The 23875-nt window shown below is 46.7% G+C and overlaps 1 protein-coding gene across 1 annotated transcript; it reads right to left on the bottom strand.

Moving 5' to 3' along the window:
- Positions 1–526: 526 nt before the first annotated feature.
- Positions 527–17513, bottom strand: LOC128107275 (L-threonine 3-dehydrogenase, mitochondrial). Its single transcript, XM_052732973.1, has 9 exons — positions 17415–17513; positions 8269–8468; positions 5843–5885; positions 5201–5271; positions 3651–3800; positions 3384–3556; positions 2005–2095; positions 1390–1659; positions 527–921 (listed from the first exon to the last, which is right to left on the bottom strand). The coding sequence occupies exons 2-9, from the start codon at positions 8450–8452 to the stop codon at positions 782–784; spliced, it is 1122 nt and encodes a 373-aa protein (XP_052588933.1). The 5' UTR covers positions 8453–8468; positions 17415–17513; the 3' UTR covers positions 527–781.
- Positions 17514–23875: the final 6362 nt, after the last annotated feature.

Below are 23875 nucleotides of genomic sequence, written 5' to 3'. Positions count from 1 at the left end.
GCTTACTCCACTTTGCTGGGTCAGTTTGAGGGGGTGAAGCCTAGATGTGCATTTCAAACAATCTCTCTGGAGTTGCTGATGTTACCAGGTCAGAGAATTAAAGTCCCATAGACATCACAAAGCTTTCTAGCAGCCCCTAAATGGAATCAAACCCCACAGAACCCATGCCCTTTATGAAGTGCATCATCTTTCAAACTCTTAATCACCCAGATAAATCTTAAGTTAAAAATTTAGCTGCAGCCGGGCGGTGGTGGCGCACGCCTTTAATCCCAGCACTTGGGAGGCAGAGCCAGGCGGATCTCTGTGAGTTCGAGGCCAGCCTGGTCTCCAAAGCGAGTTCCAGGAAAGGCGCAAAGCTACACAGAGAAACCCTGTCTCAAAAAACCATAAAAAAAAAAAAAAAAAAAAAATTTAGCTGCTAATGTTCATTTTTGGTGAAGTTTGAAAGTCTTGAACATGAAGAACATCTTTGAAAATCCTTAAAATGTGATCTTTGGTCTCTGGTCAAAAGAGGAAGTCTTGGAAGTGATACTTAAATTGAATTTAATTAAATACAAATGTTGCAAATCCCAAGAGCTAGCCACTACCACTTAGGACTTCACTTCCGTGGCATGTGTGCCTGGACCAGTTTAGGCACACAACAAAAGGCAATGTGTAAAAGGAACTCCAACCCCACCCAGCAGTTCCACTCAAGCTGCCAGAATTCAGTCCGATTAGTTCTCCATCTTAGAGAATGCCATGTCCCTTACACTGTGAGGATATGGGCATTGCTCCTCCTCCTTCAGTTAGCTTGGGCAATTCTGGTGCTGGCGCCGTGAAAGTTGAACATGGTAGCCACCAACTCTGGAAGATCGAAGTCGTGCTTCCAGCCCCAGTCCTTACGGGCATTGCTGTCATCGAGGTTCATGGGCCAGCTCTCAGCTGGGGAAAGACACGGGAAAGTACACGGGGTTATCCTGGCTCTGTGTTTGTGAATGACTGGATGGATTTTATATGAAGGCACATAAAAGGAAACTTGGTCTTTGACTGGAGCAGAACTAGTACATGCAGGGCCACCTCTTCAGAAAACACTGGGCACCTGCACTGGAGTTTTCATGTCATTAAAACCACACGTGGCTTTGTAAGGGAACATTCTGATATCCAAAAGGGGGTTCCAGGCCATAGATGGCAACAACACCATACGAAGGCACAAGCCTGTTTGCACACGGCCTTGATTTGTTTCTCCCTACTTTATTAAATTGTGCAAAGGTGAAATGGTGCCGGACGGTTTCCTGAGCTGGAACCTTTCTCCCGAAGACCTGTTTCCCACACGGAAGCATCTGTGAACCGGCCACCGCAGCTCCTCAGCCTTAAAGCCTCGAGCTAGAGCGGGTTGGTGCAGGGGCTTACCTATGGCCTGTCGGAGGGGATCCACGCAGTAGGTGATCTGGAAGTCGGGCACATGCTTGCGGAGGGCCTGGGCCAGCTCCTCGGGGGTGAAGCTCATGGCGCTGATGTTGTAGGTCCTCATGGAGAGGCGCTCCGTGGGGGCCTCCATGACTTCCAGGGTGGCCCTGAGGCAGTCGCTGATGTACATCATGGGGAGCCTGGTGCTGGCCTTGAGGTTGCACTCAAATGTGCCGTTCTTTGCTGCAGCGTGGAAAATCTGGACGGCGTAGTCTGAAAGAGAATCCCTCCCGTGGCAGCAGGAGGGAGGAGGCTCAGGACTGAGATGCCAGCTCTCCAGTGCTCTTAATTCAGAACCTCTTTTAGACTATTATGAATGGAAGGCTCCCAAAATAGATATGAATAGTATGGGCTATATCAAGATTTACTGTTATGCACAGGTAACTGAAGAATTTTTTTAGTTACTGCATTTTGGGTGCCAGTGAGATAAAAACACTCCCTGCTTTCCAATTTCTCTTGAAATACAGGGGAAACTAAGGCAGGCAGTTTATGGACTAAGCAGGGTCTCCCTGAAACAAAGAGAATTTAAGGGTGAGGGAGATTGGAGATGGCACTTACCAGTTGTTCCTCCTCCAGGCTGGGAATCTGCAGAAATGATCCCAGGATATCTTAGGCACCGGAAATCTAACCCGTACCGGTAATAATAGTACTAAGAAAAAGAAAGAGCTGGCTAAAAATAACATAATAATAATCCTGTAGTTTAGATAAAAACAAATAAATTGCTTTTCCCTAAAACGTCACATGCAATTAAAATGTTCCTTAAAAGAATACTCAATTAGGACCTGCAGGATGGTTCAGTGGGTAAAGGCACTTGCCACACAGCCTGGTGACTAAAGTTAGATCCTCAGAACCAGCATAGAGGTAGAAGGAGAGACTCCACAGTTGTCCTCTGACCTCCACACACATGCTGTGTGTGGCACATTCGTGTGTGCATATACACATGCAACATGCACAAACACAATTTTTAAAAGAAAGAAAATGGGATTTTCAGAATTTCCACGTTTTTCACTTTTGTTTAATAACTATTATTTATCTTCTAAGAATCACCATCCCGCTACATCAACACTGCAAAGGATAGAGCAGCCTGCAGGTGGCGCTCCTGCTCCCTGCCCTGAGTGTGGCAAGCTTGCTCCCCTGCAGAAAAAAAAAAAACAAAATTGGCATCCAGTAGCTGAAGGGCCAGACACTGACTACAGTTTATGCTAAGGCAGAGTAAAAGCATGGTTGAAGATTTCCACAGTAGAAAGTTTCTGGGCTTGGGAGGTGACTCAGTTGGTAAGTGCTTCTGGCACAAGCATGAGGAGCTTAGATTCTCTAGAAGCCACATGAGAAAGCAGGACACAGCATGTACTGTAATCTAGCATTCATGAAGCTGAGACAGGATCTGAAGGCTCAATGCCCATAAGCCTGGCCTGCTTGTTCCAGGTTCCAGTAAGAGACCTTGTCTCAAAATTTAAAATGGAGAGGAATTGAGGAAGACACCTAACTTCTGGCCTCCACACACATGAATACACACACTTGGTACCCACATATATTACCCCCTCTACCCACCCCCCCGCCCCCATCTCTGTCTCTGCCTGTCTCTCTCTCGTGCAGAAAAAGTTTTAACACTCCCACCAGTAACTCCAGTGTGGAGAACCTTACAAACCAGTTGGGCAGCAAGCACAGATTGGAGCCGTTCCAAGGCCAGGAGTGTCCAAAAGTGCTGAGTGTCACTATCATGGCTGTGGGCAAGCAGAAACTTATAGCTAAGGAGTTCTTCAGTGCCTTCAAGGGGCCTACCACTTGACAAACACACCAGGTAAGTAATTATCTCTGGGATGTAAATGTTTCCCTGAAAATGAAGCAGGGGGTGTCTCAGGCAGAAAAAAAAAATGGGGCGGGACACAGAATCATCTAGCCCTGAACATGTAGCAATCTTGCTGAGAAATGCTTACTTCTCCCATGAGCTCTGCATGGACCTTGGATACGCCATAGATGGTCCTGGGCCTTTGAATACAGAGGTCAGGTGCGGGGTTCCGAGGAGAGGAAGGTCCAAAAGCCCCAATCGTGCTGGGTACAAACAATCTCACATTGTGTTCAGCTGCAACATCTAGAATGTTATGCAGTCCTGAAATGAATAGACACTATGAAAATCTGAAAATCAAACGGACTCCCAAGAGCAGGAAAAAACTGGCCCCTTTAGGCCAGAGCCAGCTGCTCACCAGTTATATTGACATCTCTGGCCAAGGACACGTTGGCTTCTCCGACAGCACTCAGCACCGCACTGTAGTGAAACAGCCAGCTGATACGGTGGTTCACCACGACCTCACGAAGGTGTTTGTTGTCCAAGATATTGGCATAAACGAACGGGCCTGTAAGCACAGAGTGGGAAGGGCTGCGGTGAAGCTAAATGGACTCCCTGTCCCCTGCCACTGACTGGAGAGAAATCTTGTCCTCCCTCCCCAACCTTCCTTTTGAAGCAGAACCTGACTCTGTAGCCTAGGCTGGACTGGAACCTTGTGATTCTGCCCCAGGCTTCTGAGCACTGGCTTAACAGTCATGCTCCATCTTCTATGTCTGGCTTTCTCAGAATTCTTTGTTGTTCTCTCTCTCTCTGTGTTTTCTTATATCAGTTATAACTTTTATTTATTTTTTTATTAGACAAAAAAGGGAAAATGTGGTGATATTTTATTTGTGCTGAAATGTGGTATTATTTCATTTGTGCTTTAATAAATAAAGATTGCCTGGAGATCAGAGGAAAAACAGCCATTATAAGTAAAAACAAAATCACACAATGTTAGCATACACCTTTAATCCTATCACGTGGCATGCAGGGATCTGTCTGGATCTCTGTGAGTTCAAGGCCACACTGGAAACAGAACCAGGTGTGGTAGCACACGCCTTAAATTCCAACACTAGTTAACCATGGAGGTCTAGAGGTCTGTACAGACAGACAGGAAATGACAAAGCTGGGCAGGAAGAAGTGATGTAGCTGGACAGAGAGAGCAAATCAGATGGCAGAACAGCAAGGCATACAGGCGTGGGTAGACAGGATGTCACTCGCATTTGGAAGCTGGCAAGTTGGTGAGGTGAGGTTAGCCGTGGCTTTCCCTATTTCCCTGATCTCTCTCAGGCTTTCACCCCTATATCTGGCTCCATGTTTTTTTATTTAATAAGACCATTTAGAAATTCATCTACGTGTGTGTGTGTGTGTGTGTGTGTGTGTGTGTGTGTGTGTGTGTGTGAATCCAGGTACCCACAGGGGCCAGAAGAAGGTACTGAAATTATGAGAGAGGGTGCTTGTGAGTGCAGGTACCTGTGGAGCCCAGAAGACAGTCTTGGATCCTCTGGAGCTGGAATTACAGGTGGTTGGGAGCCACCTGATGTGGGTGCTGGGAACCAAACTTGGGTCCACTGAAAGAGCTCTGAACTAAGCCATCTCCCTTCTCCATATTCTTCAAGCTTTTTCCTCATCAAACTTATTTTATGTTTGAGGGCTCTTTAAGTTAATCAGATAACCAAAAACTCAAAAGATAAGAATCAAACTGTTTAGTCCAAAGACATTATTTAAAGTAATATTCAAATATATTATTCCCAAACTTCAAGTTCCACAGAGCCCTGCCATTCTTTGTCACTTGAATGGAATAGCACTGAAAATACACTTTAAAGCCAGGCCCAGGCCCGAATCCCTCTTTGATTCACACATGGATTCCACTCTGCCTCTGTGGCTACATTTTGAAAACTAAAACCTCAAGGACTATCTATATCTTACCACTATGGAAGACATGAGCTGGGGGCTTCCTTATGTCTGATAAGATCACGTTGTCCTTCCCAAATCGTTTCCTATAGGGAAAGAAAGCCCCACCCCAACAAGTTAGCAACATCGCGGATACAAGTCTTAGGAAACTGATTATTTCAATAAGCACTGCAATTTCTGGGCCTTCTCCAGTCACCTCCCTTCTCTTCACCATCGTCACAGACCCCTCAGCTTTGCCTCCCTAAGCTCCGACCTCCTTTTCTCCCCACAGCCTGGTTCTCTCCTTCTGCCCCTCCCCCACTGCACTGGCCACCAATGCCATCTCCATAGCCTTGGCACTTCCTCTTCTCCCTCATTCTTTCACCTCCTGCCCTCAACACCAGATGATTCCCTTCCAGCTCCTGTAAGAACTGGTCCCTGCCCTCTGCTCTCGAACAACTGAGGTAAGTGGTTCGCTTGGGGTGATGAGTCCCACTGTACCCAAGTTAGGACTGAGGGCAAAGAGCTGGCGTTGTGACCAAGAGGCAAACCGTGTTTTAAGCAGCTATTTAGATGTGACATCTTAGAAGCAGAACTAGGCCAGAGGCAAGAGAACCGATGGCTAATGTTGATGGTGACCACTGTACACCCTTAAGAACCTGGTTTTGAAGTTCTTACCTCAAAAGGCTAGCAAGTCCTACTCCCAGCTGGCCAAGACCCCCTAGGTGAAGAAGAAAACAAGGTGAGACCTGAGTGCAAATCTATTCTCAGAGCGTAACGGTGGGATGAAACTCCTCCAGTCGTAGTGGGCTGAAGCCAGGGGCGGTGCTGATGCAGTCCATGCAGGTTACTCTTAGAACATAGGACAGCCACTGCCCAGCATGGACAGGTAGCAGTGCAGCTGAAAGTTTTGGAGGCAGCGCTTTCCAGCCAGGGGTGCCCAAGAGGAAGAGGATAGCAAGGACACAAGAAGAAAAGTAACACTTGTGGGGGGGGGGGGGGCAGCAGCTCCAAGGAGGGGAGAGCAAGAAGCCATTTGACAAAAGGGCGAGGGACAAGCTGGTGTGGTGATATACACCTTTCACCCCAGCACTTGGTAGGTGGATCTCTTGAGTTCAAGGCCAGCCTGGGACACAGCCAGAGCTACATAGTAGAAAGACCCTACCTCAAAACAAAACAAACAGAATCAACGAGGAACCACTAAGAAAGAAATGATGCTAGCTTTCCTAACTTGGAGGTTTAAAGACACCACGGATAGGAATCCGGAGCCAAGGGGCTAGGAATACATTCAGAGGAGGACTGCTATAAATTTCAGGTAAGACCCTCATGTGGCAGGAGACAGAGCAGTGCGACTCCCTGTCAGTTAACACAGGACTAAAACCCTAGAGGATTAAAACCTTAGCAGAGAGAGGGAATGAAAGAAACGCAGAGGGCAGGACAGGAAAGGAGTGAAACATGACAGAGGATGGAGAAGTAAAATGTGTCAATCAAGGGAGAGGTTGTCTCGGGCTGCTTGGAAGCACTCTGTCAGTGACAACACAGAATGCATAATAGTGAAGGGAGTGGGGCCAGGCACTGCATATTCCGGAGAAGGAGGATGATGAGTGGGTTTGGTGGTGAGGGGCTCAACAGCAACAAGAAGCTCGGGCAGCGCTTCTATCCCATCTTATTTCCAGTGCATGAGAGCTCAGTAACAGTTTGTGATGGGTGATTCTGGGCTTGGGCTGGGGAATCTAGCCAAGGAAAGATGTGCCCAGGAGAAAGATGTGTTCTAGAACTGGCACCCTCCCTATCCATTCGGTTTTGTTGCCCTGACATGTGAAAGGAAATCAAGTTCCAGGATAGAAAACAAGATTTTATTAGGGAAAGGAAACATAGGCAATAAATAGTTATGAACAGGGGAAGCCAACGATGGAAGATGTCAGCCAGAACCACACCATCTTGTAATGCTTCTCCATTTTAGCTGCACTGCTAACTTCTGAAACTGAGAGACTAGGCATTAGACAGGCTCCCTGGCGGGCAGTCAGATAGCGAGGGAGGCCATTACCAGGTAGCAAAGATGGTGAATTTCCAAGATGGCTGGCTTCTTCCTTACCCTCCTGACCTCAGGCAAAAGCCTGGCAGCTTAAAACAAAGGCCTTCTGGACTTTTCTTCCTCCAGTAGGGCCCCTGAAGATGGAATGGCTCAATAAATTTAAGGCTGGATCAGGACATGTCACACAGCAGTTGTGAGTCAATTAGCCTGTCTTTCTTCAAACTGATCAATCCTAAATCAGGGTAAGGAAAGCTCCTTAGAGCCTTTAAAATCCCCAGCCCTCCAGAAAGACTAGATGTTTGTCTTCCCGAGTCCCTCTTCTGTGCACACCGACCCCCGACCTTGCAGAGGGTCTTTTTCTCTGTGTGCCTGCTGTATGTGTTTCCTCACCCCTAAGAAAAGCCTTTCTGCAGCTGCTGATTCTGTCCACTAACTGCTGCCTGATGTTTAAGATTCCTCTGCTGCTTGCTACCTGTCAAGCTCGAAAATTTTCCTGCCTTTTCATTCTTGAACGGTAAAGAAAACGAACCCCGACAAGACCCTTAGATGGTTTCAGAACAACAGTAATTTGGTTTTCAGAATTAAAATAACTTGTGTTTCTGGATTCCTGCCCTCATAGCTAATTAAGAGACACCTGGACTGCAGGCATGTACTTCAGGCTGCTCATTGATGATGTGACATAGGACCCTTCCATCCTCTGAAACCTGTGGGAAGAGACCCCCACTCTGCCATTTGTGCCTGAACTTTCCTCAGAGCCCTGCCATGCCTTTGTCTCCTTGTCTACAATGTGTACGGTCCCTCTAATAAATCCTTTACCCCCAAAGGACAATCCCTTTGAATCCTAACCCAGAACATTTCAAAAAGGGCTGTATCTGATCAGAAAAGGGTTGCCTCCCCAAGAAAAAGTTATTTGTGATGGCATGCCTTACCCAGAGACCCCTTTTCCCAGTGCAACCATGCAATCCAGTTCCGGGGGTCTCCCGACAGCTGCTCTGAAGCACAGCACACTACAAGAAGCATCTCAGCGAAAGCAAGAATCATGCCACAGATGAGGAGGAGACAAACCAACCTGTGATCAAGACCCGGGGAGGCTCTGCTTCGGAGAACGAGGTGGAGTGGAAGTTGGCATCTGCTGGGACTTGACGAGAGGAGCTGCCTAGAAACCGCAAGGGCAAGACAAGCTTCGAGCAGGCGGAGGCTTTGCTCTGTGCCGTCACTCTGAGCACCTGTTTTAGCATCCCAAGGACCGGCATCTGCTCTTCTGATACCCTGGGAGAAAGGAAGGATGGAATCCATTACTAACCTTACATCCATCAGCCCCTGGAAACGCTGCTCTCCTGAAATCACACCACAGTTGCCAGTGCGGAAGCAAAGGCTTCTTTTGTGATTCAGGAACGCATCGAACTGAACCTCTGACTTATCCCACAGGACACCAATCAAGTTAGGCCCAGGGACAAAGGGATAAATGTAACCTGGGGTAACAATGAAATCAAACCAGGTGCCAAGCTACAGTGGGGGTTAATGCACAATCAACAAACACCAAACAACAACAAAAATGTTGCATGAATCCTAAATGGTCTTAATAAAAACCTGGAGCCAGATATTGGGGTAAATGCCGAAAGATCAGAGAGACAAAGGAACAAGCCACAGCCACTTCTTACCTGGCCAACTCCTCAGCCAATCCTGTCTCCACAAATCCTCAGACTGAATGTTCCTGAGTCCTCAGCCCAAAAGGCTCTCTGAGAGCTCCTGTCTCCTCACGCCCTATATGGCTTTCTCCACCCAGCCATTTCACTTCCAATCTCAACCTTCCTAGTGCTGGGATTAACGGCGTGTGTGCTTTAACTGGGGTTAAAGGCGTGTGCCGCCACTGCCTGGCTGTTTCTCTCCTAGACCGAATCAATCTCATATAGCCCAGTGTGGCCTTGAACTCACTCCGATGGGTCTCTGCCTCCCGAGTGCTAGGATTAAAGGTGTGTGCCGCCACTGCCTGACCTCTATGTTTAACTCTGTGACTGGCTCTGTTGTCTGAGCTTCAGGCAAGCTTTATTTTGTAGATTACAAATATCACCACAAAAAACAAACAACAAACAAAAAACCCAAAACCAAAACAAACCAGCCACCAGTTCTGGTGAGGGCTTGCAATCTTGACTACAGCTGCTATTAACCTGTGCCTACACCATCTGAGGGGACAAGCAGGTCCCAGACTAAATAGCCAAGCACTGGCCATCTGTGCTAACACTTTAGATGTTATCTTTGGAATGACCCAGACTAGAAAAGCAGATGGCTAAAAGAAAAAAAAAAAAAAAAAGCCTGGCAATATCTAGTAAGCTGTGAACAGCAGCTGTTTGAATCCCACGTCCTTTGAAAGGCTCATTTAGAAAAACCGTTTTCCCAGCGCTTCCATGACCCCAAATGTGCATTTACTCCCCTCCTTCTCCTTGTCCTCACCTCCACTACCAGCTGACAGTGGACACTTTCCTTGTCACAGGAAGTTAAGAGGTTCGGACACACACTTGTGTCTGCACTGTGAACTGAAAATCTCCCCCCTCCAAAAAGGAGCCACACCTATACAGACTACACAGACAATCGAACAGTTAGAATCTGTAATTGTGGAGAGCTGGGATGTTTCAGAACTAAAGACCAATTAAGTTTATTTTAAATCATTAGTCTCTGCAAATAGCCACCTGTTGGCTTTCACGGTGTCTAACCTAACATGACCTATCAGGTAAATCCTTCTAGGATGTACTAACTTAGCAGACCACTAACTCCCACCAACCCTAAAGCTAAGAATGTCATCAGATAGCATCTGAAACATAGCAAAGACGTCTCTGTTTGCTGTAACCCACCTGGCTGGTGTTCCCACCAGTGGGTTGAAAACGTGCCTTGATTTAGGACATTTTGTTCTGTAATGGATGAAATTGTTCCCCTCCAAATGTGAGTGCCTTTGACCCAAGAACACAGGTTGAAATACCCCAAATAATGTTTCATGAGTGTGTGCAGTAAAAGGATACCAGCTTGAGAAAACATTTTATACCCTTATGAATCATGGGGGTGGGGTGGGGTTATCATGAAAAGTTAAGGTGATTGAAACTCCTATGAATGCCGGTGGGGTGGAGGGGATGCTCTGTAGTGCAGCTGAGGCCCTTCAACCCAGCTTACTCATAAATGAGCCCGCAAGACAGCTTTCCTGTCATGGGCATATCACTGGCTTCATTGCTCCAGGTTAGCAACTAAAAAGAGGCCATATTACAGGGAACTCCTGAGAATTCCTTAACCGCCCTCAGAGGAATGCTGTTGAGGAAAACTCTCCTGCTGGGCGGTGGTGGCACACGCCTTTAATCCCAGCACTCATTTGGGAGGCAGAGCCAGGAGGATCTCTGTGAGTTTAAGGCCAGCCCGTCTACAGAGCGAGATCCAGGACAGGCCCCAAAACTGCACAGAGAAACCCTGTCTCGGAAAAACAAAATAAAACAAAACAAAGAGAGAGAGAGAGAGAGAGAGAGAGAGAGAGAGAGAGAGAGAATCTTCCCTGCAGCCAAGACCAGGTAAGAACTCTGATCTTGAGATTCCCTTATCCCGCAAGTTTAAAAGGAGACAGAGAAAGCCGAGACCATTGGATTCCCCAGGGCATTGAAACTCAAGGACAAATCCCAGTCCTCAGAAGCAGAAGGATAAATTGCCACAGCTGAAAGGGTCAAGAAAAAGCAAATTCTGAGACCCCAAATGGTCCCATCATTCCCCACAAGAAAACGTCAGGAGGCACCCGGTGGGCTCTCAGCTGAAGGCCAGCCAGCATTGGTCCTCCCTTCTTGCCTCAGGCTGGCAGGACTGTCTTGCTGTGCTAAGTTTGTGCCTGCTGCCCTGTCCTCCAGCTGGCGGGTTCATGATGGGATGTCGTGGGGATATCAGGTCAGAGCAACAGAAACTTCTGCCCACAGTGCTCTTTTCCAAGTAAAGACCACTGTCACATCACTGCCTAATTTATGTAGCATAGAGCCATGTGCTACATAAAGCCATCGGGTTCCACAGTAGGCCACACAGACGATGGTAACTCCTTAATATCATAAAGGGATGTTCTAACCAATTAGGGGAGTGATAAAATTATACACTGATGCGTTTCTCACGAGTCTCTGCTATTGCGTGAGCATGACTAGACTCAAGGCAGCAGCCCCCAAAATTTCCAATTTCAAGATTCCTTTACCTTGGGTCTCACTGTGTAGCTGAGGCTGGACTGGAACTCACAGAGATCTGCCAGCTTCCTAAGTGCTGGGATTAAAGGTGTGTACAACCACACCCAGCCTCCTGTACACTCTTAAAAATTGTGGACTGACGGCCAGGTGTGGTGGCAAAAGCCTTTAATCCCAGCACTCTAGAGGCAGAGGCAAGCAGATCTATTTGTACAAGACCAGCCTGGTCTATAAAGCAAGTTTCAGGACAGCCAGGGCTACACAGAGAAACCTTGTCTTGAAACACACACACAAAACAAACAAACAAAAACAACCTGTGGACTGAAAAGTATATGTGAATAATATCATCTATCAATATTTACTGTATTAAATATTGTTAAAATTCTTAAATGAGATGTTTATTTTTATTAATTCATGTAATGATGTTAACATCCACACACTTATGAAAGAAACTATGTTTTCCAAAGCAAAACCAGAAATCATGTAGCGAGAAGAGTCAATTGTCAAACATTAGCTGTTTCTCATACTTGCCTCCATGCTCCATCCGTCTGGAGATTTCACTGAAGTAGCTGAAGACAATGCAAACTCCCACAGCAAAGTGGTGGGAGAAGTGGATGTTTCCAGATACATCTTCGATACTTCCCTAAAGCTCAAAGGTTAACTAGCCTTTAACTTTGTATGGTCTCCGGCCGGACTCGTTAGTACCAGGATGCCCACAGATGTGCATGCCCATGCGTGTGGAGGCCGGATGCTGAGGTTGGGTGTCTGTCCTCCATCCCTCTCTCCACCTGTAGTTTCTGAGAAGTAATCTCTCACTAAACCTGAAGCTCATCAATTCTGTCTGGATAATGAAATTCAGGGGCCTTCCTGTTCCCCCCTGCCCAGCTTCCTCCCCAGCATGGAACTTTGCACACAGATGATCAGCATCACACCTGGTGGTTTCTGGAGATCTGAACTCGACTGGTCCTCACGTAAGCATGACAAGCACTTTATAGTAAAACTGCGCCATCTCTCAGCTCCTTTAATCCTCCTCAAAGGCTGGTTGTATGGAGGATCCGACATGTCATCACTGCGCACCCTGACGCGTTTATGTCTGTTGATCTGTCCAGCACATCTTGGGGGTGGTATTTTAGAGACAGGGTCTCACTATGTATCTCTGGCTGCCCTGGAACTCACTGTGTAGACCAGGCTGGCCTTGAACTCAAATTAATCTGCCTGCTTCTGCCTCCCAAGTATTGGAGTCTAAAGGCCTGCACCACTACGCCCAGCTCTCTTAGCCTGTTTTTAGCTCCATGCACCGTGGACTTTTGGGAAATGTTGGTCTGGGGAGTCATGAACTTCTTCCAAGTAAATGTTATCGTACTTCACTCTGCAATGTCAAAGCCACATTGGCAAATGCCATGAAACTCCTAGGTGTTGGGGATGAGCCCCTGTCCTTGTTCCTTTGCAGTAACAGACAACTCTGTTTAGTTTTAGAATCCACCTGCCAAATTCCCCAGTATGAATAACCATGTCGTCAGTCCTTTCCAGCAGCACTAATGTTCTATCAACAAGAGCTGATGGTTCAGCTCACGCTTCAGTCCCACAAATGCTTTACCGAAGACAACATAACACTTGATAATACAAGGGGAGCTTCTTGGGTGCTTCCAGTCACCAGCCTATAAAGACCTGCATTCAGAAGCCAAGGTTTCAGAACATCCAAGTTCTTAAGGAAGCTGTGAAAGTGATTAGAACCAGTAATTACTTTACTTCTGTTTGAAAGCTAGGCAGGTGCAGTCCTTCGATTCTTTCTTTTAAAGTTTTACTTTATGGGTATGTATGTGTGCCTAAGCATATGTATGTGCACCATGTGTGTGCAAGAACCTGCAGGACTCAAAAAGGACATCAGATCCCCTGGAATTGGAGTTATAGACAGTTGTGAGCTGCCATGTGGGTGCTGGAAGCAAAACTCAGGTCCTCTGCAAGAGCAGTCAGTGCTCTTAACTGTGGAGTCATCTCTCCAACTCCCCAGTTCTGTCTTTACCATTGCCAGCATACAGCCACCAGGAATACAGTGAGTCCTGGCAGTGTGCAGAATGGCCTTGGTTGATACAAAAGCACCAGCAGTCACCGGTTCCTCTGAACTATCAACACAACTATCAACACAAGTTCACCCCCATTCCAGAGTATAATGTAACTTGGGCTATTTTGTTTCCAACCACCTACTAAAAGTCTCTCCTGTGACTGGTCTGACATGGATTCTTAAGCACACAAGTAACATGGTGAATCCAGCCACTGCTGCAAATTGGTCCACTTCGAGGAAAAAAAAAATTCACGATACTCACTCAGTCTTTTCATATGCAGCTAAGTGTCTCCAGTCAATCCACCACTGGAGAGAAGTGCTGTGACCCCCCCTTCGGTGTCCTTTCCCCTCAACAGGACGTCACTATGTCTCTGGACAGTGCAATTTGATTATCTGTGTGGTTTGATGCTCAGTCTGGTGACCTGTCCAGCTTGATGTTTCAAAAACTTATTCTAGTCTGAAAATCTAAAACAATGTGGGATTTTTAATGAGTCTGAACTCTCTAGTTCAGCCATTCAGGTTCACACTTCTCAGAGGGCTCTAAATGGTTTGTCTTGAAATGATGCTCCTGGCACCACTGTATTATTTAGAACAGCGGGCCGACAGAAGATCCGCAGGGACACAGGAAGCCAAGGGACACTTTCAGCCCCTCTTACTCAGTTTTGCTCATTTCTCTGGACAAACTCCCCTCCATAAGTCAGGGAACTGGCTCAGCAGCATACATGCTCAATGCCAGCTGCTGGCTGGAAGGTCAAGTTTTCTGTTATCCCCTGGCAAGACAACGATTAATTCACTCTTTAGCATTAAAACACATAAACGGACCTCCTTATATTGCAGTATTATTAAATTGAAAGATAATTGGACATTTAAACAGTAGTACATCTCTCCAGTCACGATGAAGTACGCTTGCCTTTTGATGCCATTCCCTGTAGAAGCAGGAAAACCTGAATCCAAAGCCACAGAGACAAGAACGGGCTTGGAAAAGTACAGTAGAGCAAACCACTTTCATCCCTGAAAACACATAGTTACCCCCAAAGTCTAGAACCTTACAAGACTCTAGAAACAGAATACTCAAGCATACCCCTCATCAGCTGCCAGAGGCCAAACTCAGTCATAGATCTTCTGAGAAACCCCTAATGCACTGGGGAGATATGCAAATAGCAGCATTCTTCCTCAGGGGGTTTGACCTTGTGGACTCCACAAAGGTCTCAGGGACCTCTACGGTTCTCCAGGTCACACTCTGAGAACAGCTTGCTGGGCCAGAAAGTAAATTTGCAAAGAGCAAACAAAGATCCTTAGTCCCTCTCTGTTAAAATCAAATAGCAGGCTGATCCAGGCACCTAATAGACTTTAACTGCAAAGGATGAGAAAGAAAGGACAATGCACTCTCCCCCTCAAGCAACAGGATGACTTCTTCCACGCAGCACATGGAGGGACCCTCAGGAACACCGCTGAGAGGGGATGGCACCAGTGACCTGGGTGATGGAGATAGGCTCAGCACTGGCTGGTTTTGTTTGTATTTGCGTGGGTGCAAAGGTCTCACATGCACTGCTCTAAGCAAAGACTTCCTTGAGAACTGGCTCAGGTGAGAGGAGGGTAGTCTGCTAGTTGCATTGGCTTCAAGTGTCAGGAGACAGTGTTTGCATCCCCAGAGGGCACTTCCAGCAGCTCTGCATAGAAGAAGCACACAGCAAGCAGAAGCCACCAGGACTGTGTCCGTACTCTAACTGACTCTGTTCTCAGACAAAAACGACTCAGCTTTACCTCTGGGAAGCGGATTCCATCACAGCTGTACTGGGGAGAAACAGTTCTGTTTCTGGAATATTAGAGTCTTTAGAAATAGCCTTTTTCACAAGGATGAGACATCAGTTTTCTTGAGTGTTCCAGCTAGCACAAGACCACCCTGAATTTCTTTTTTTTTTTTTTTTTTTTTTTTTTTTTGGTTTTTCGAGACAGGGTTTCTCTGTGTAGCTTTGCGCCTTTCCTGGAACTCACTTGGTAGTCCAGGCTGGCCTCGAACTCACAGAGATCCGCCTGGCTCTGCCTCCCGAGTGCTGGGATTAAAGGCGTGCACCACCACCACCCGGCCACCCTGAATTTCTAACTGTAACTTTTAAGGTCTTTTATTTGTGTATTTCATGAATATGGGTGCTTTGCCTGCAAGCATACCTGCACACCAGAAGAGGGCATCAGATCCCATTATAGACAGTTGTTTATGAGCCACCATGTGGGTGCTGGGAATTGAACTCAGGACCTCCGGAAGAGCAGCCAGTGCTCTAAACCTCTGAGCCATCTCCGCAGTCCCGAATTGCTAACTTAAAAAGTGCTTCATGTGATAAGTCTATTGTTAGCTGCCTGTAGCCACAGTTAAACAGAAAAGAGTTTGAGGAGCTCTCAGACTTGGGGTAAGGTCTACACACACACACACACACACACACACACACACACACACACACACACACACACACACACACACACACACGGCACTGAGGAGCCAGAACACCAGACAGACCCCCGAACCCTATGGTATCCCTCCCTGAAGGGCACAGCCCCCTGCTGCTCAAACCTGCTCACACCCTTATCTTTCTTTGCTGTCTCTACAGGAAAGTTCCTTCTCTGTGTTCTCATTGCTAATCCTAAAGTAGGATTAGCCTCGTGTCCAGAAACCTGTCTAGGAAAGGCCAGCATTGCCTGGGTGGCAGCATCCTGACTCCAGTGTTCTCTCCCCATGCTCGTTGGTACTGCCAGCCACACCCATCTTCACTACCACTGGGTTTACACACACAATCACAGAACTTCCACAACCAATAAGAAACAGTCAAGGCAGTCTGGACTTTAAGCTGTAAGGGCACCATTTTAACAGTAAGGGACCATGGAAAAGCCAGGCACTTCCTAACTCCTGGGCCTTATGAACCACCTGCTTTCCAGAATTCATATTTAACCCTATCGTCTTCCCTGAAGCTGGAGTCCTTTTCCATTTTGCAGGATCAAGTGTCTAATGTAAAGTGGACATCAATGACCAAAGGAGGTGAGCGATCTTCTGAGTCCCAAACCTTCATGCCACCACGGATTCAACTCCCAGAACCCACATGATGGAAGGAGAGAAATAACTCCCACAAATTGTCCTCTGATCTCTACACATGCACCTTGGCGGGCGACCCACACACATGAGGAAGAGCAGGGAGATAAATGTTTTTTTAAAGAAAGATAAGATCAGGGCATACACAAAAGTCTCAAGAGTTCAAGGGCACCTTCCGGCTTGCCCAGAGAAGCATTTCAGAGACTTCCTGGGGATCAGGACCGGGTTGAGCACTATCAGGCTCTCTCTGACCCTACGTGGTTTCCTGCATCCTTATTCTCCAAAATCGGACATCAGAATCACCATATTGAGTGGTTTTAATATAAGCAGACAATCTAGGAAGGCACCTGGCAAAAGGCTCTGTCCATGTTAATTAACCCTAATCACGTCATTTTTTTTTAAAGTTTGGAATTTACATAGTGATCACTGAAAGCAAGAAAGCTTCAAGAGTGAGCTACAGAGGGTCTTAGAGGGAGGTCCGACTCACCTGTCCGGCCTTCTCCTGCTGGGGTTGGGAAACTACCGCGGGAACCTGGGGCAGCCAGCCTCAACCTGCTCCCTGTGAAAAGGGTGTGGGGGCCCTCCCAACCCATCTTCTCGGAGATCGCATCCCAGATTACTAGACAAACCAGTTTTCTGGGAACCGCGTGCCCACTCCTATTGCTGGGAGGTTGAACAGGAGGGAGCGGGCCCCACCTTGTCACCCCGGGGTGCGCGGGCGCCCACCTCTCGCCACCAGGGTCAGCGTAGCAGTGGCGCCCTGCAGCTGCCCGGACCCCCAACCCACTCAGCAGGCTTCACTGGTCGTCCTGAGCCCCGAAAGGGGGTCCCGTGCCCGAGGAGAGGCGCGGCAGGAGACACGTCGGATCATCTCCCTCACTGACCTGCAGACGCCAAAGACTGGATGCTAAGAACGCCACGCTGAGCCGGAGCAGCACGTGCGGAGCCAGGAGGTTGGTTCCGCCCTATATCCTCTCTCCGCCTTGAATCTGCTTAGCCAGGTAGAATTCCCCCCTGCTGCCCGCCTCCGGCTCCGCCCAAGCCGCCTGGAGTCTTGCCCCCGCCCCCTCCCCTCCGACCCTGGACGCCTGTGGCGAGCCACACCCATACCTGGGACAGAGCTGCCCTCGCGGCTGCACCAGGGCGCAACCACTCTTCCCCCAGCCCCCTCCCACAACCGGCAGGGGTTAGAATTCGGGACATGCAAGCCACAGCTGGAAAGATCTGCTCCGGCCCTATGTCTGGAAATGTGGCACAGACGCCGAGAGCCAGTCCCTTAGACCTTGTAGTTTCCTGCTGGGAACACCGATGTCAAATTAAGTGGCTTCCAAGGCAAGGACCAAGCAGGGTGGGGCATCATCTGGTCAGGGAGGGCTTAGAAATTCCGAGTGGCAGCCTCCATCATCCCCATCAGCTCCCATCTGGAGTTGAAGGAGCCTGGGTGTATCTCCTTCGGTGATCCAATATTGTAGCCGTCCAGCCTGAGCAAAGGTATTTTACATTTAATTACAGGAGGTGGGATAAGCGTGAGCCACCTCCTGCACGTGGAGGCCAGTGGACAACTTTGTGGGGATCCAGGTGATTGAACTCAGGTTGTCAAGCTATCTCTCAGGCTAGTACCTGAAAGTTGGACTTGGGGATGTGAAGTGAATTTCCCAGGAAGGGGTGGTGGGGCGGTTCGGGGGGTGGGGGTGGGGGGTGGGGAGTGATGGGGACGGGCCGACGACACAGCATCAATGTTAAACATTCCCCAAGGTTGACTGACATATTAACTGTTTGTGGAAAGCCAGGATTAGGAGCCAAGATTGTCTCAGGTTATTTTAGTCCCTGGATAGCCATTTACTGCCCACCCCTGTGTGTGACCTGACATCCTTGTGACTATTAGGTAAATCCTTTTGGAATGTACAAACAAGACCCCTAGCTTCCACCAACCCTGTGCTGGTTAGGGTTTTGTCAACTTGACACAAGTTAGACTTGATTTAGGAAGAGGGAGCCTCAACTGAGAAATTACCTCCATCAGATTGGCCCGTAGGTAAGTCTGTGGGGCATTTTCTTGATTAATGATTGATGTGGCAGGGCCCAGCCCATTGTGTACATGGCACCCCTGAGCGGGAGGCCTGGGTTGTGTAAGAAAGCAGCTGAGCAAGCCAGTAAGCAGTGTTCCATCATGGTCTCTATGTAAGTTCCTGTCCGAGCTTCCCTTCATGAAAGACTGTAACAGTGGTTCTCAATCTGTGTGATCCCTTTGGGAGGTTGCATATCAGATATTTACATTATGATTCATAACAGTAGCAAATTTACAGTTATGAAGTAGAATAAAAATAATTTTAAGGTTGGGGGTCACCACAACACGAGGAACTGCATTAAAGAGTCTCAGCATTAGGAAGGTTGAGAACCATTGGATCATAAATTGTAAAATATAATTAATGTAATTAATCCTTTTCTCCTCAAGTTGATTTTTTTGGTTTTTCAAGGCAGGGTTTCTCTGTAGCTTTGGAGCCTGTCCTGGAATTCACTCTGTAGACCAGGCTGGCCTTGAACTCACAGAGATCAAGTGTGATCCCAGAGCAAGCAGGGCCTGTGGTGGTTTGAAAGAAAACAGTCCCTGCTGGGTGGTGGTGTCACACGCCTTTAATCCCAGCACTGGGAGGCAGAGCCAGGCAGATCTCTGTGAGTTCGAGGCCAGTTTGGTCTACAGAGTGAGATCCAGGACAGGCACCAAAACTACACAGGGTAACCCTGTCTTGAAACCCCCCCTCCCACCACCACCACCAAAAAGAAAAAGAAAGAAAACAGTTCCTAAAGGGAGTGGCACTTTTAGGAGGTGTGGCCTTGTTAGAGGAAGTGCATCACCATGGGGGTGGGCTTTGAGATCTCAGAAGCTCAAGCCTGGCCAGTGTGTCACAGTCTTTTGTCTGTGGATCAAGATGTAAAACTGTCAGCTCCTTCTCCAGCACCATGTCGGCCTTCATGCCGCCATGCTCTCCACCATGATGATAATGGACTAAACTTTTGAAACTGTAAGCAAGTTCCCAATTAAATGTTTTCCTTGTAAGAGTTGTTGTCAAGGTGTTTCTTCACAGCAATAGAAACCATTACAGAGACAGGGCCCAAACACAAATCAGAGGAATCTGCCTTGTAACAAGACCTCCACATGATCCATGGGCTCCAGAGTGTGGGGACACAGCTGTAAGGTTTCTTCCAACATCCCTAAAGTGATAACGGTTGGTTTCCCCTGTACAGGAAGGCCTACTAGGTTTGAATCCTGATTGGTTGACTAAAAGGCTCTAAGAAGGTCAGACCCATGTTTGGAGCACCCTGCTGGCAGCTTCCTGGCTTCAGAACCATGGGCTCCTGTACCAGCCTGGCTCTCCAAGCCTGGTCCTGCCTTGTGTCCTGTGCCCTTAGTCAGCAAAGCAAGCTTCTGTGAGACTAGCTTAGACACTGAGGGTAGAATTTCCCTCACTTGCCCTGTGGAAGCTTTGGCTCTCAGCACAAACCCAAACAATTAAAAAGTGTATAAGCATCCTCTAGTCCCTACTGAAGAGACTGGAGCACAGAGCACCGAGGAGCACTCCCCTCTGGACCCTGGAATGGGCACAGACCACACCCAAACAACAATTTCCAAACACAAAGAGATCTTTTATTAAGCAAGGCTAAGAGACAAGGTGACTGAATCTTCATTGGGCAGAAACAACAGCATATAGCTTTGCAAGTGTTAATTTTTTTTTTTTTTTTTTTTTTTGGTTTTTCGAGACAGGGTTTCTCTGTGTAGCTTTGCGCCTTTCCTGGAACTCGCTTTGGAGACCAGACTGGCCTCGAACTCACAGAGATCCGCCTGGCTCTGCCTCCCGAGTGTTGGGATTAAAGGCGTGCGCCACCACTGCCCGGCGCAAGTGTTAATTTTAAGAGGGATAAAAGGGGAGATCTGTGTTCAAATGAGCTAGGATGGGTTGGTAAATTTTGATTGGGTATGTTAATTAGGTCCTCACCGATGCCTCAAATCGTTATGCACAATACACATTAAATGTTATGCATTTCTTTATTCTTGCAAACGTGAAGTTACAATCCAAACTGCAATCATTCTGATTTCTCTATTTACCCTCTCATTTACTCTTATCAAAGATAAACATTTGCTCACTCACATTTAAGTTATTTTCTAATACCCTTTTATTTCACCCTGCAGGTCTCCTGTGAGCACTCTTCAAAGGTCACATTTAGTGGTAATCAACTCCTTAACATAGATTAATAATCTTGGCTTTTCATTCACATATCTTAAAAAGAATTTACAAACTAAAATTGCAGTAGCAATGATTTTTATATTTGCGTTTGTAATCACATATACTGGAGACACGCCTTTTTTTTTCTCCATATGGGTTCAGATAATTATTCCCTGGCACACCTTGACACTTCCTGGATGACTTCCTTTAGTTTTTTTGTGGGGCATATCCACTGGTAACAAGTTTCCTCAGTTTTCCTTTCTCTAGGAACATCTGGATTTCTCCCTTCTTTTTGACAGATTCTCAATATCATGCCATTGATCTGTGGGCTCTGTGGCTTTTGTTGAGAAACTAGTTTATAAATTTCTTACTGAAGACCAGTAATACAGCTTTCTGAAGTGTGTGTGTGTGTGTGTGTGTGTGTGTGTGTGTGTGTGTGTGACTTCTCCGTTTCAGAATAACGGGTCTTGGCACAGGTTTGGCGCTTATTCTATTGGAGGCTGCTCGGCCTCTTGAATTTGTATACTTATGCCTTTCATCAAATATGTGGAGTGCTCAGCCCTTCCTTCTAATTCTTCTGCTCCCGGGACTCCCATTTTCCATTGTGTGTCTGCTTGATGGAGCCCCACAGGTCTACTCACATTCTCCTTCCTTCTGTTCCACACACTGGATAATGTGTTCTTCAGCTCTCTTGATCTCTTCTTCTGCTAGGTCAAACACTGTTCAACATTTCTACTAAGTCTTTCATTTCAGGCTATTTTTCAGCTCTGAGATTTCCATTTTCTTTCTATAATTTCCATATTTTAGTTTCCATTTCGTTGAAACACTATTTTATTTAGTACCTTGTCAATGTTTTTCTTTAATCTGCTGTACACATTTAACAAAGTTGTTTGTTTTATGAGTCCAGGGTCTTGACTCCCTCCTGTGTAGTATAGCTATTTTCTATTTATTTTGCTCTTTTGAATAAATAATTTCTTATTTTTGTATGTATTAATGTTGAAAATGGGATATTTGATTATAATGGAAACCAGATACTCACTCAGTCTTCCCTGGTGTTTGTTGTTACTGAAGACTTTGAAAGGCTGTTTGGTTACTTAAATAATAACCATTCTTAATACTGCCAACAGCTGTGGTAGTCCATGCTACTTCCTCCAAACTACCTTTCCTTTTTTTTTTTTTTTTTTGGTTTTTCGAGACAGGGTTTCTCTGTGTAGCTTTGCGCCTTTCCTGCGACTCACTTGGTAGCCCAGGCTGGCCTCGAACTCACAGAGACCCGCCTGCCTCTGCCTCCCGAGTGCTGGGATTAAAGGCGTGTGTCACCACCGCCCGGCCAAACTACCTTTTCAAAGACTATTTTTTAAAATTTTTACTTATTTTATGTGCATTGGTGTTTTGCCTGCGTGTATGTCTGTGTGAGGGTGTGTCAGGTCTCCTGGGACTGGAGTCATAGAAAGCAGTGAGCTGCCATGTGAGTGCTGGGGATTGAACCCAGGTCCTCCGAAAGAGCAGTCAGTGCTCTTAACTGCTGAGCCATCTCTCCAGCCCCAAGACTGTATTTCTTATGTGTGGCCATTAAGCTCTGCTCCTTGACTTTTTCTGTAAATACTGCTGTGGGATGTTCTGTATGTTAAATGTGTTGCTCTGATTGGTTAATAAATAAAATACTGATTGGCCAGTAGCCAGGCAGGAAGTATAGGCGGGACAAGGAGAGAAGAGAATTCTGGGAAGTGGAAGGCTGAGTCAGAGAGACACAGCCAGCCGCCGCCATGAGTACCAACATGTAAGATACTGGTAAGCCACAAGCCATGTGGCAAGGTACAGATTTACAGAAATGGGTTAATTTAAGAACAGCTAGCTAGAAGCCTGAGCCATTAGGCCAAACAGTATAAATAATATAAGTGTATGTTTATTTTATAAGTGGGCTGCGGGACTGCGGGGGCTTGGTGGGAGCTGGAGAGAAACTCTTCAGCTACAAAATACTATTTTGAAAAGGATTTCCTTGGTTACCAGGAGCCTTAAACACAACTTCAAACAATGTACCAGGGTACTTCTTCCCATCTGCACATCACTTTTATACTGGTATTCTCCACACTTAGGTGTGCACCAAACTGAAAAGGATTGCCCCTGTGTGAGAGCTTTGAAGTCCTGGGACATTTTGAGCACAGTTTTTCCCATTTGGCATGCACATGGCCCTCTGGACTCCCCCAGACACACAGATTGCTCTGAACTCTTACTTTGTCCAAGAGTTTGTCCCTGCTGTCATTTGACTACCTCCTAAGGTCCACAGGGACTGTTCTTTCTTATGGCACTTCTTTCAGCCTGTGCTAGGTCAGGAGAGTCAGAGAAGAGAACCTGGGATCAGTTTTTCAGACAGTCCTTAGGTTAAAGTGAGACACTGGCAAAAGTTTGTGGATGGCAGAGTCTGCTACTGTCTAGGGAGATGGATCAGTTGGTTGCCTGGGTGCCATGTAATCCTAAGGACCTAAGTTCAGATCTCTAGCACCCACATGATGACCAAGCATGGCAGCACAGCACACATATGTATTCACACACACAATCTGGGTGTGGCTGAGATGGGAGGATCCCTGGGACTCACTGGTCAGATGGTATAACCAAATGGGTGAGCCAGGTTCTGTGAGAGACTGTCTCTAAAAATAGGGTGAAGAGTGACTGAAGAAGACACACCAGGTGGAACTCAGGTTTCTCCCTATATGCCCCCCCACACACATCCAAGTGCGTATATAAACATAATTATCTTGTGCCCACAAACTTTTGCTTGTTAGTTTTACCATGATGTTACCTAAATCAATAAAGATGATTTTCTCATGTCTTCTATATTCAATAGCTAGCCATTGAGTTTTTCTATAACTTAACTTTAATTACGTATTAATACACATACTCAGTAATTAGTATTTACAATACACAATCTTAAATGGGAAATGCTTGTTTGTAGGGAAGTCATATCTGAGGCTTACTTGTACATTAGCAAAATAACAGTAATAGCAACACACACACACACACACAGAGTGTGAAAAATGCAGGAATGTTCTCATTCACTCCTGAAGGACAGCATAGAAGAGATCACTGTACTGTTTTGCAGATCTTCATTTTTAAACAATGTATGG

The sequence above is a fragment of the Peromyscus californicus genome, unplaced genomic scaffold (genome assembly GCF_007827085.1).
Source record: "Peromyscus californicus insignis strain IS unplaced genomic scaffold, ASM782708v3 Scaffold_12__1_contigs__length_115047231, whole genome shotgun sequence".
NCBI classification, from domain to species: domain Eukaryota; kingdom Metazoa; phylum Chordata; class Mammalia; order Rodentia; family Cricetidae; genus Peromyscus; species Peromyscus californicus.
The sequence above is the reverse complement of the archived record's forward strand: the minus strand, read 5'-3'. Positions and strand labels throughout refer to the sequence as shown.

Excerpts from the sequence above, each read along its gene's own strand:
- LOC128107275 (XM_052732973.1), bottom strand. The coding sequence starts at position 8,452 with ATGCCGGTCCTTGGGATGCTAAAACAGGTGCTCAGAGTGACGGCACAG. Across the intron at positions 5,886-8,268 it reads TCCCCGGGTCTTGATCACAG|GGGGTCTTGGCCAGCTGGGA; the intron begins GTTGGTTTGTCT and ends TTCTTCACCTAG. Across the intron at positions 2,096-3,383 it reads ATGCAGAGCTCATGGGAGAA|TACTATTATTACCGGTACGG; the intron begins GTAAGCATTTCT and ends TCTTTTTCTTAG.